The sequence below is a fragment of the Akebia trifoliata genome, chromosome 5 (assembly GCF_017979445.1).
Source record: "Akebia trifoliata isolate Shusen 1 chromosome 5, ASM1797944v1, whole genome shotgun sequence".
Taxonomy (NCBI): Eukaryota; Viridiplantae; Streptophyta; class Magnoliopsida; order Ranunculales; family Lardizabalaceae; genus Akebia; species Akebia trifoliata.
In genome coordinates this window covers 24,111,471-24,125,435 of record NC_141379.1, presented here as the reverse complement: position 1 = coordinate 24,125,435, position 13,965 = coordinate 24,111,471, and the positions used below count along the sequence as shown (strand labels likewise).

Here is a 13,965-nt window from a genome sequence, read left to right as displayed (position 1 = left end):
AGTTAGAATATGGATAACCCTTTTTGTACTCAAGTTAAGGCATGAGTAACCCTTTTTATACTCTTTATTTTGATATAATGACTTGTTATCGGTTTGCTCCGTGATTTTTTCCCTCCTCATTGGAGGGTTTTCTACGCTAAAATTTCGATGTCTCTTGTTTGTGTTTCTTACTTTAAATATGTTAGTTTTTCTTTATTTTTTATTAATTAGTTTCTATCGAATATATGTGCATGTTTATGAACCTATAAATAACTTGACTTAGAGCTATAAGAACATTTGAATGCTAGAAAGTAATATTTTGAAACCAATATATCTATATATATATATATATAATTTTATAATTTTTTATTTATTGCATATCTGTTTGTGGTGGTAGTGGTGGCAGTGTGGCATATATGCATGTTTTTGTTTTTACAGGTTGCATGCATGATTCTGTCTTTGGAGGTTGTTTTTATTTTGTACAAGGCACTGCCTAGAGAAAAAGTGCCTTGTACAAAATAAAAATAAAAATATTAAAAAGTTGGTTGTGTAAACTGACGTTATACTATAATTACTATTTACAATATTTATTATTACTGACTTACTTTTGACGACGAAACATAAAAAATCGACGTTATTTAAAAAAATATAACGTCAGTGTAGACACCCCAATTTGCACGAACCCGTTAGGAAGATCCAAATTTTCTCGAATTAATTCCGATTTAGAACTCAAGATTTTCGACGGACCCACATTGCTATTTTGTATCATTTTCATGCATACATGCATCATCTCATATCATTGCATGCCCATACCTTGTCCCTAATCCACTTAAACCTATGCTCATCACCCATATCCCAAACCTAAATCCAAATCCATGTCCTAATCCAAAACCAAGTCTATCCTAAGTCCAAACCCAAGTCTATATCCCTAACCCAAAACCAAGGCAATCCTAAGCCCAAACCCAAGTCTATATCCCTAACCCAAAACCAAGTCCATCCTAAGCCCAAACCCAAGTCCATATCCCAAACCCAAACCCAAGTCCATCCTCTCACCCCTTCATAAGATGACACATGTTGATACCTCATAAGCCTCCAACACCCAATGCATCATCTAATTGGAGGGTCAACTTCTCTCTTGTGAAAACTCAAGAATGCCCTTCTCAAAGAGCTTAGTCAAACCAAAAAGGTTATTTGGTCTTTGATAATAATCCATAAAGGTGAGGGAACTTCCCTTTATGCCTTCAAAAGGTGAGAATCTTCAAGTACATACATGGAGTTCTCTCATTGGTCCATTTCAAAATTATACTTCCACCCTTACTTTATTTGTTATTTACAAATGAACCAAAGTCTACTTTTCACCTACCACTTCACCTTTACACATGTCATCCTCCTATTCACCCTCCCAAATGTGCTTTTGTTTTCCCATTGGTCCATTTCAAAACTACACTTCCACCCTTGCTTTATTTGTTATTTACAAATGAACCAAGATCTACTTTTTACCTACCACTCCACCTTTACACATGTCACTCCCCCATTCACCCTCCCAAAAGTACTTTTGTTCTCTCACCTCTATTTACCAAAAAACCAAGGATCAAAGCATGCTTTTAGGGTTTCTTCACAAATGTCATCTTTACCCCCATACAAATGAAAAATCCAAAAAGAAACAACCTAAACCTCATGTCCATTTTCATTATTTTTAGGGTTGGACCACTTTATCCCCAAAAGTTCTCCAAAAACTCTATAAATACCCTCAATTTCCATGAATAACTCATGCTCTCAAGCCCCCATCTCTCAACCCAAAACTCTACAAAAATTCCTACTCATTCTCTCATCTTCTAAACTTCAACTCAACCCTTAACCATCTCATTCATCTCTCAAGCCTACTCTTCAAGGTCCAAGTTCACCATCAAGGGACAAGGTAGGGTTTAAGATGTAGTTTACTTATTTCAAAGTTTGCATTCTCTTCTTCTAACCCTCTCTTTATTTTATTTTTAGAAAGCTTTAGGATGTAATGTATACCCTCTCCCATCCCCGGTAGATTGGACTAAGGTTCGATCGAAAGGATGGGGGTTGAAGCCCTTTTCACCTCAATCTCATGCATCATATTGTACACAATGCACACACTCACCTATGCATGGCAATGATGAAGAAATGTGTCACCCTCTTGATGGGGTGAAACACTAAGTTTCTAGCCATGCATACATGCATCATGGTTGTGGCCTTAAGGGAACTCCATCATGGAGTCTCTCTAAAAGTTCAAACCTACATTCATATTCATAAATTTAATGTGGCTACATGGGTCATTCTTTTCCATAGAATGCCCCTAATGTCATGTTAAAAATAAAAAACCCTTTGTTAAGGGAATATTCCACTTAATGCACACACCACTCTTACCATACATTCTCATGCATTTTAATATTTGTTTTCTTGAATTTTTTACAAAATAAAATGGCCAAGCAAGGTAACCACCTTTGGTGGAGAGGATGGGGTGCCTAACACCTTCCCCATCCTCTAATCGGACCTCCTTACCTAGATCTTAGGTAGACCTTGCCCTTTCCAACATATGAGAGTCACTACAATGCTATGAAAAAAATGGTTTTCAAAAGAATCAATCCGGGTGCCCATTCACACCCATTTCAAAAAAGAATGGTGGCGACTCCAAACAATGTAGTATTGAAGTTCATTGTGAACATTTCATGTCTACAGTCAGTTATAAATCGACTTTATAACTCTGCATTTAAAACGTCAGTCAATTTAACGTCGATTTTCTAACCAACTTTAGAGACAACATTAAAAGACAATAATGTCGGTTATAAACCGATGTTAAAGGCTTTATTCCTACTAGTGTAATCACTGATGTGGGTCTTAGTATTTAATTTTTCCATGACTGAGACATTGCTTGAGAATGAGATTTATTGAAACTTGTTTATCAGGTAATTTGGAAATCCAATATCAACAGAATTTTTAAACTCGATGCTAAGGTCTATTGAATTTGCTTGGATTTGGCCAAATTCGATGGATTTTGGCATCAAATTTACCCCTTTTTCAGTAGTGTCATGAGAATTCTCTTAAAAGGAAGTAGAAAGTAACCTAGATGATATTGAAAATCTTCAAATAGAGGCCCTTTTGTCTTATTTATAAGAGAGATAGCTCCTTTTATATATGTTAACAAGTTTTGACCATCACTCAAAGAAACCTAGCCATCCCATTCAAGAAGAGAAAGTGAAGAAGGTGAATCTAGATCAAGGTTCACCAAAGAGGCGATTTATTTACAAGTTATGTTCTTGATCAAGTTGTTGGATTCTATGGCAAAATGTGCGCTGTAATCTTTACTATTGTTTAATGATTATTAATATAATCTTTTGAGTTGCATTGGATTCATCGATCCTAAGGAATATAGATAAAAAGTTTTAATGGCTTTCCGCATTGTACTCGGCCATTATGTTGGTATTCATGAGTTATAGTTAATTAAAATGCCATGCATGTAGAATGGCATGTGAATGATCATAGGATATTTAATTAAATTACAGCCTAAACCAATACAATAGCTTATTGGACAGCGATAGGATCAAAACTTATTGATGAATCTCAACTTTTGATTCCAAATCAGATCCATAACAATTGGATTGGAGCAAACCCCATTCTATAAACATATAAATAAATTGGATCCTGGTTGAATCCAAAATACTTGAACTTATTGGATCAGATTGGATTTTAGATTTTATTGAATCGAATCCATTGACAACCCTTGATAACATGAAAGATAATAGTCATAAAATTATATATACCAGAATGAAAATTCAACATACATTGACATTTGGATATATAGAACACCCCCTCCTCCTCCCTCCCTCCATAGAAACCTTTACATTACATTCAAATCCTTCCTCATGCATGAAAGGCTTTAAATCTCTTAAAATAAACTAACTTTTTTCAAACTGGTTGTGCTGAAATGGGCTATTTCTGTGACATGGGAATCATAATTCCACCATTAGGTTTGCTATTGCCTTCAATACCAACCGAAACATTCGTTTTAGTTTCGTCGATGATCGCAATTGGTAATTCAAGGGTCCCACTCTTCTCACTAGTCAATGGTGATGATGTCAAGTAATCCTTGCTTTTACCCCACACAACAGAATAAAGGCCGATGACGATGACAATCGCTCCGATAATACTGAATCATAAGCAAGGAGGCAAACCATCAATGAAACAAATACTTCTTAATTGGTGCCAATGCCTGGCCAAGCTCAGTTCGCAGCATTGAATTTAAATTGAACGAATGGGCTTGGCCTGCTTGTATTGGGCCTTTTAAAAATAATCAAAATGAAAGGGAACACAATTCGAGAAATATTTCACTGTACCTTCCTAGGTGAATTTTCTCAGCTAGAACCAAGGACCCCAAAACTGCGACGATGATCATGCACAAAGGGTTGAATGCAGTAACGAAGACAGGGCCTCTTTCCTTTATGGTTACTCCTTGAAGATAGTAAGCGATTGCCGAGCAGACTACTCCCTACATCCAAACAAGCGTAATTTTTGATTTTAATCTTCAAATTGCATAATTTTTAAGGAAAACTTTAGTGTCCAATGAAGACACCACCACCTGAGAGGGGAAGAATCCTTTTATGGCGTGGTTCTATATTTTCACGAATTCATACATTTATAAAGTCTACAATTAAAATTCTCCAATCTACTAATTAGAAATCATCAATTCGATCAATTTTGTACAAATTATTGGAGTTGGATTGGACATTCTAATGGGCCTAAATGAGTGTATCATGTAAAAAAGCCAACAAAGATCAAGAATTAGATTGCAACCCAACTCCCAAAGAGCATGATCCATGATCTAAATTAATTACCCACTTATATGTATAAATATTTGATAAGTGAGTTGGACCTGAACCTACCACCTCAAAGTTGCATTGCAATTTGTCAACCAATTGAGCCATGGGTCTAAGCCTTTCAAAAATTTTGTGTTGCCACCGTGTAAGCTTGTTTTTATGAAATCAATAACTTGGGTAAGGGAAAATTTTGAACCAATTAAGATTCTTGGTATCAAAGTTTAGCGATGAAGTTGGTTGACATCTTTACCCATTGATGATATAAATCACTTACCGAATAAATAGGAGCCATAAGCCTAGAGTCCCAACCCAAGGCCCATGCACTGAAATCGCGTTCCATCACGAGTGCAACAGCCGAGCCTTCCACCATTCCCATGAAGCATATCCATGACGTTAGAGAGAGCTCGGCAGGGTATTGCTTTAGGGTGAACGACTGCATGAGTTAAATCATCATAAGAACTCTCTTCTTTAAGCATCCACATTTAATTATGTATTAGAGCTATGATCATCGAAATAAATGTAATTGTAGGCATAAATCTTCAATTTTGGAAAATGGATTTTTTTATTTTCAAATAAATGACCTATTTTTTAACCATTGATTTCTATAAAGACGAAATGAAAATGATCAAAATACCCTTGTTTTACCCTCTTGGCGAAATCCCTTGACATTCCCCTACAAAATCTTCGTCTTTAACCTTGGTTTTTATTTATTTATTTATAAGATTACCAATTGTTCTCCGCATGATTTGATGAATTACTCGATTTTCTCTACTATTTTGTCTTCTAACTCAATGGGAAGAAAATAAAAAATAATTATCTTTTGCATGACTTCACCAAATAAATAAAGGGTTACTATATAAATCAAGGTTTTATTCAAAAGATTGAAGACAATGGACCTTGGAAGAAATAATCAAGGGTTTTGGGACAAGAGATCGAAGATGAGGGTATTTTGGTTATTTCCAAATTCTATCAAAAGAAGACCAAGGTCAACTGAGGTATGTCATTATTTTGAAAAGGCAAGGGAGGTACCTCAAATATACACCAAAACCTGGAGGAGTATATCTAAATTCTAAATTACCCATGTAATGAGTAACGACGACTTACTTGCAATATAAAGAAAGCTGACCAGCCAAAACAACTGCCTATCATCATTAGTGTTCCTGCGAACCAGTGTTGATTGGCTGCATCGCTGCTGGCTGCATGGTGACTTCGTCCACTCGACCACACCATGTCTATGATGGGGCCTTTATACAAAGTCATGATCATCGCTCCACTGACGGTCACAATTGTTCCCACAATCTTAGCTTGGCTGTGTCTCTTCTTAAGCTTTACTCTCTCTAACCTGATGAATCAATCTTCACATTAGACACCATTGATTCCATAAAATACAAGAAACTATGGGTGTCAACGGGTCAGGCCCAGGCCTGGCTTTTGATAATTTTGAACGAATCTGATTGATTATTTCTAGATCATCAATCAGATTGATTTTTGGTGTTAAGGTCCATGGAAATGTTCTCGGCGCAAAAGTGTATGTCAAGTGGTTGGTGGGGAAGCAAGTTCGCTCTTCCTCTATTTGGATGTTAGTTTATATCTTCCACAATTATGTTTTTTCTTTTAATATATATATATATATATAATAAATATTAAAAAATATTTTACATTTAATGCAATAAGATGAAGGTTTTTTTTAAACGCCCTTTTGTAAATATCAACAATTTTTTTTTTTTTTTCTTTTCTTTTATTTAAAAAAAAGTAAAATTTAACAATATAACAATATCTTATACTTACTTTCTTCCTAGTAAAACACATTTGTGGAGAATAGAGTACCCTACTCAAATATTCTCCTTCTGAAGTTTTTTGGTCTCCCATGATGCCATGACTTCAAAATCTTTAGTTAGATACATTAGAGGGACCCACGAACACACTTAACTTCAAACTACATAATTATCCCTCTTTGTCTCCCATTCAATTAAAGAAAAAGGCTCTATATTCTTTGAACATAAACAACTTAAATTTATCAGTCCCTCTCAAATAGAAAATTTTAATGATATTTATTAAAATTTGTTTTATTGGATATTTCTTAACTTAAGAGGAGAATTTATAAATAATACTTGTACTTCAGGGTGACTCATAGAAAAATAGGATCCATCGTTAAAACATGATATCCAAAGATTGGGATTTATACATATCTCGATAAATCCAATCATTGGATTTTGTGTTTTAATGATAAAAAATTATGTTATTTTTCACGAGTCACTAGATCTTGACACAATAATTTTCAACGAATCTAATAGATTATCATCGCTAAACAACAATCAATTTTAATATTTTTTTAAAGAAAAAAATTAATAAGCAATAACATATGATCTTGACCATGCAAATTCAAAATCCAACAATAAAAAATTATATATATATACTAGAATTCATCCGTGCTTATTGCATAAATATCCTTTTTAAAGTTAAGGGAGATAAAAATAAAAAATATAATAAAATTGGAAGATTAGTATAATTAAGTTGGAGAGATATGAGGAAAGATAATAAAATAGGATAAAAAAGTAAAAGATGAAAGATAGTAAAATAAGAGGGATACCATTGAAAAAGGAATAAAAGAGGAAAAATAGTATAATTTGATAAATATGATTGATAAAATGAAGGGAAAATGAAAGATAATAAAATTTGAAAAGGTGAAAAGAAAAAAACAATAAATAAGTAGGTGAATCCCACAAAACTATAATTAAATGAAACTTTTAACATGAAACTTCTACAATTGTATTTTATTGTATAGAAGGTCACGATCTGGTGGGTGGTATGAAAAGCACACGATACCGATCATGTAAATACAAAATCCAATAATCAAGATTTATCAACTAGATAAGTATTCCTGAGATGTATATATCTACCTATTGATCACAATCTTTGAATTTCATGTTTAAAAGGTTTCGACCAAGTGTTCTCTCATGGGCATTCTTACATTACAGAGTTATGTCCAACTTCAGAGTGGGTCCCACAGCTTTATTGATTACGTGGGTAAGACTAAAAGTAGGAATGTTGCATTGAATCCATTCTATTATAAAAGTGGGTATCTACCATCACTAAGAGACATGTCACTTAATTATGGACCCCACCACAAAGATCAAAAGTAGATATGTGATTGCTTTTTGGCTGGTGATAAATCTGGTGGCGGACCATTTGATTAAGTGGGAGGAATTAATATTCAAACATTTATTAGTTGGTAAGATGGGAGTACACAAGATATATACTATAATATATATATATATATATAGTGGATGAGATTTATTACCCAAATATAATTGCCATGATGAAGGTAATAGCAGGGAGGATATTGACAATGGCTGACGCAAAGGTTGCTGATGTGTACCTCATCCCCACGTAGTATAAGTTTTGATCGATTACTGGCCTGCAGATAACAAAAATATATTTATATAAATAATTTATGTTATGTGAATTTGGTCCATCAGACCTTTCACCAATAGTACTTTTATGTGGCCCACCAACTAATTACCAATCTTTATGGGATCACAAAACCTTTTCAGTTGTCCTACGCAAACAGTTATATATGCATGGATGAAAAAGAGTCAGTTTGGTTGCAAAATTAATCTTGTTCTGGGCCACCTCCAAACTACCCATTTGGACCAGATGTCGGTAAAAATATCCAATACCAGCTCATTGTTGCCTTTGTATAATCTCTCAAGTTTCAACTATTATTTAAGGGGAGAAAAAAAACAATAGAGAAATCAAACAAGCCAAGTGGTTCGATTGGATTTTGTAATAAGATTAGTTTGGCTAGTGTACCATGGTAATTATTTTTTTTCGTGAACTTTATCTTTTATATAAAAATAAATAAGGCAATTTAGGAGAAAAAAGTGTAAGAGTTTTCCAAAAATTTTTAATAAATATAAATTGGTCTAACCAAATGGAATCAAGTGACTGTAGAATGGCAATTTTTGACAAGTTTTTTATCCAATCAGCAGTTTGGCTATTAAATTATTGCTTTTAGAAATTATTATTATTTTTTTCATTTTTTATGACTAATATTATACGGATGCAGTGGCAACATGATGGACATGGCATGTGCACTAAATCACTTATCTTTTTCATTCTGTATCCCAAAGAAAAAGATCTAGGGTTTTGCTCACATGCCATGTCAACCATGTCATCACCACATCAGTTATAACATGTGTTAATTTATCGTGAATCTTTTTTAAATATTTTAGTAGAGTCCTGAAAATATGACTTGCCGGGTGGCATACTCAAAAGACTCCATGACGTGTACAAATTTGGGAATCGTAGATCTGTAGGCCTCGAGATACACAACTCCCTCGGGATACACTTTTTATGAGGAAGTGCAAACATGTATCCCAAAGCATTTAGATCTATGGTATCCGAACTTGTCACGTCATGGAGTCATTTGAGTATGACCTGACGAGTCATATTATCACGACTCATCTTACCCTTTATAAGTAATATGAAAGCTAAAGGTTCTAAAAATGAGTGCATTCCGAAAGGTGTGTGATAACAATTTATATATGAATAAAGATATAAATAAATTAAGAGCCATTCTACACTAACATCCTATAGCACTTTCTAGAGGAGCACGATTTGTGCAAGAACCATCAATTTTCTTCAAGTGTACAACACTCTCATATCGAGGAAAAATCATTTATTATTCTATGCACATCACCACGTAAGCACAATACTAGGGGTGGTGTTGTAGGAAGTTAGTTTAGCATTTTTCATAATTAAATGTAGAGCCATGATAAATGGACGTAGCAAAATCTATGTGATCTGTACCTAGTTGATGTGGCAAGGGCACAAAACAATAGATCTTTTTTCTTTAGGGTACACAAGGAAAAAGATTAACGGTTCTGTGCCCTTGTCACGTCAGCTACATACAGGCCAGGTATGTTTTGCCTCGTTGATTTATCATTAGTCTTGAATATAACAACAAGAAGATTTGTTCAGCCGACCCTAAATTTGTTTACATGATATCAATGAGAAATTAATAATTGGCTAAGGAACTGTACATGTTTAATCTTTTGATTGATGAATTGTTAGAACATGCACAAAGTTAAGGTTGTTTGATCCATTTAAAGATGATTAATCTCATTTTCATATTATATTAGTCCTCTATATATTAAATCATCAACTATTTCAATAAGAGCATTACTCTAGCAAACCTAGCGCCATTATCTTCAAGAAGGTGGAGACTGTCATCTTCGGCCTAATTTTCCTGTAAAATAGCACGAAACAAGGATATGATGATTACCACATATTAGAAAAGAATACTCAGATCTAAAAGGGAGTCCCGCTCCTATAACAACATTAGATGTCTACGTGGCACATTTTTGTTGGAGTTCAAACACATCGGGCTGCATGCATGACATTGGTTAAGAGCCCTACGTGTTTCAAACTCCTTTTTTGTGCCATGCACACACCTTCCTTTATTATAGGAATGGGACACCGTATTGATCCTTGGTCATTAAAAAAATCTTATTAGAACAAAAAGTTTTAGAACTGATAGAGAGAGACCTCTCAAAAATCAAAGCGAAAGGAGTGACAGCAACCAACGCGGCAGCATGGCGATACACTACTAATACATAATGACTCAACCCACGCTTTAAGCAAAGCATGGTGACTATGTACATCCCAGCATAACCAAATTGTAGGGAGACCATAGCCAAGTAAGGCTTCACCTTATTGAACCAATTCCCCAAAACCTTAGATAGCCCTTGTTCTCCCATCCTCAGTTGTCTTTCTTAAACACAAACTGCACACAAAATTCAAATGTGAACTGGGCTTCTTATATACAAGCAAAGAGTGATGAACAGCAACATAAAGAGAAACCCATTTGAAAAAAGCACTTCTACATGTCCAAGGCACTTACACGTCATAGATTCCCTTATCCATTAACTGAAAACACCCATTTGACAAGCAACAAGAATCCTTTCTTTGAAGATAGACTCGAAAGAAATGAGTCTATGGGTCTGAGAGAAAGAGAAAGAAAGGAAAAGAATGGGTTCTTTATTTTTATTAAGTGGAGGAGAAAGGTGTATTGTTTGACCAGCTAATGAGATTAGAGTTTAGTGGTTTTTGATGACGTATGTAGTGTTTTGTGCCTTCCATGCAGGGTTGTGTTAGGTGGTCTGAAGGTGGTGGAGGAGAGACAATCAAACAAGGTGGGTGCGCTTGTATTAGGATTCCAACGTTAAGGAAGTGTTTGTGAGAGTTTGGAGGCTACTTCCCATGCATGCTTTTGGCATGTAAAGATGTTACATATTTTAAAATTTTGGTATAGTTAACAGCTCGACTTTTCATTTCTCATAAATATCTGAAGTTGAAAATGAACCAACAGCAAAAATGGACATTAAGATCCAAAAATTTTAATAGGAATATTTACAAAAATATGATCAACTTTTGGCGACTTTACAATAACTGCTCACTGTTCATTTTAATTACCAAAACATGAAGGGCAATGAATTCGGAGGTTTTAAAGTGACAATTTTGCAGGTTTGTCAAATTCAGCTTATGAAATGGTAATTCACCATTTTTAATATAATTATCAAAATACTCAGAAAAATATTATTTCTCAAGAAAACAATTTTTTTAAACAGTATCACCAAACCTTAAATTAGACAATTCAGTTGCCAAACAAGGCCTAAGATAAGAGTGTGTTTTGAAATTGTTGAATCACTCAAAACTCACCCAGCAAGCACAAGAAATGGCACCAGGAAGGAAAAAGGTAATTCGGTGGGATTGAAAGAACAATTGTTTTATGGATTGAGATTGTTGTGGTTGAGATTTAAAATACTGAAGTTTTCATGGCTTACGTGTATACCAATCAAATTCAAAGTGACTAGCCATGCAATAAGTGAAGAGAGAGAGACAGAGAGAGAGTTTTCCTATCAACTCTATCTCATTTAGAAAGATCTATACTCCATCGAGTGGTAGTGATAGTTATCCAACTCCTACTTTTTTTTTTCTTTTTTTGAACACTATTTTGGTTCATTGTCACCAAAAAAAAATCAGGACAAACGTACTTACTGAAAAAAACTAAAAAATCATGAAAGACACTTTTACTCACTAACTTTGTAAGGAAAGGTCCAAGGATGAGGATCCCAAGCCACGGGGGTGTAGACCACATAATTTTAATAACTTACAAAATTAAAAGAAATTTTTTTTATAAAAAAATGAGCTTTATTATCTTTAATTTCAAGTTTGGGTGATTGGTGTCCATCATTTCCAAAGCCTTGAATCAAGCTAATTTTTTTTTTTTTTATTATAAATAAATTGATTGTAAATCAGATCTAAGCCATGAATTCTAGAGGTTGAGGTAAGAACGTACATTTTACCCGGAACCAGATGCACGGACCAAAAACTGGACCGAAAATGAGGACCAAACCGAACCCAATAAAAAGTGATTCAAGTCTAGTTCTACCCGCTGACCAAATCGAACCCGGTTATAGGACCATTACCCTGGACCGAACTCGGACCAAAAGAATTCAAAAATATATATATATATATATATATATATATAGTAAAAAGAACTAAAAAATTTTAAAATTTTTTTACCCACTCCTCAACGGATTTATGACCGTTTTAAATCCATTGGGAGGGGAGTGTGAAAGGAAATTTTGAATTTGTATTTATTTATAAATACTCCAAACCATTCTCGTAATTTACTACCCCAAATTCTGTCATGAATCTCTCAATCTCTCTAATTTATTTTTATAATTTTATAGTAAATTCTCTAAGATCTCTATTAAATTAAAAAAATTTCTTAATTAATTTAATCATCAAGTGATCAAGATTAAGTCATCATCAAAGTGATCAAATCACCATCAAGTGATAAAGATCAAGTCATCATCAAGTGATCAAAATCAAAGTCATCATCAAGTGATTAAGAATTTTTTCTAGTGGCAAGATCAATCGATCAAATCAACATGTGGCACAATCAACTAATAAAAATCAAAATTTTCGACATTAAGGTGTAATGATTCTAATTTTTTTTTTTCATACCATTAGTAATAGCTTTTCCTCCTCTTTTATATTTTTTCTCTACTTCAAAGTGAAGTCTACTCAACCTCTATTAATTTTTATTTTATTATTAATTTTTATATAATAGATCCTCAAAATTTTAATATTGATTTTAATTCATTTACTTACAGGGACTAATAATGAGCCAGAACCTTCTAATCATAATCCTAATCTCCCCAACAAATCGAAAAGATTTCGATCTGGACCATCACAATATTTTATATTAATAGATGTTGTAAATCTGGACAAAAGTAAAATGTAATTATTGTGGTAAAATTTTAGCTTATTCTAATACATTTACTAGAATGAACACAATGAATAAACACATAAAAAATACATTTCAAAAAAGAGAATAACCCGATATTATTCAAAATTTACTTAGTTGGTCAACCATTGGTGAAATAGGCACATTATCATATGATGTCGAAAGAGCGAGACAAGAAATCATTAAATTTTTTATTATGGAAGAAATGTCATTTCTACTACTTAAAAAAAATATATTATAAAATATTTATTAAAAAACATATTTTCCTAATTTTGTAAATAATTTAATGAAAATATTTAGAAATTAAAAAAAATAGAAATTAATAATTTATTATAAAATACACCTAGCAAAATATGTCTAACTTTTGATTTATGAACTTCAATTCAAGATATACCACATATGTGTGTTACGACACATTTTATAAATTAAAATTAGAATTTATATAAAAGAATTATCTTTTTTTTCTTTATTAAATGTAAAACATACCAACTTAGTAATTTTTGAAGTTTTGCAAATTATTTTATTTGTAATATTTTTAGATTATGAAATTACTAATAAAATATTTAGAATTACATTAGATAATGTTAGTAGTAATAATGGTGTCATAATTTACCTTAAAGATATTGTATTTGATAAACCAATTTTAAAAGATTTATTACATGTTCGTTGTGCAACACATATTTTAAATTTAATAATACAAGATGGTATTCAATGTATAAATAATGTTTTTGAAAATATTAGAGAAATTATTAGTACTATAAAAATATCACATATTAAATAAAAACGAATTGATGAATATTATGTATTATTTGATTTATCACCCAT

At 33.0% G+C, this 13,965-nt stretch overlaps 1 protein-coding gene across 1 annotated transcript; it reads right to left on the bottom strand.

Annotated features, from left to right (window-relative positions):
- Nucleotides 1-3,731: 3,731 nt before the first annotated feature.
- LOC147401710 (WAT1-related protein At4g08300-like) lies at nucleotides 3,732-10,626 on the bottom strand. Its single transcript, XM_086443077.1, has 7 exons — nucleotides 10,371-10,626; nucleotides 10,009-10,071; nucleotides 8,122-8,238; nucleotides 5,925-6,162; nucleotides 5,095-5,253; nucleotides 4,341-4,492; nucleotides 3,732-4,153 (listed from the first exon to the last, which is right to left on the bottom strand). Exons 1-7 carry the CDS (start codon nucleotides 10,580-10,582, stop codon nucleotides 3,937-3,939), a joined length of 1,158 nt encoding a protein of 385 aa, XP_086299203.1. The 5' UTR covers nucleotides 10,583-10,626; the 3' UTR covers nucleotides 3,732-3,936.
- Between the last annotated feature and the right edge of the window lie 3,339 nt (nucleotides 10,627-13,965).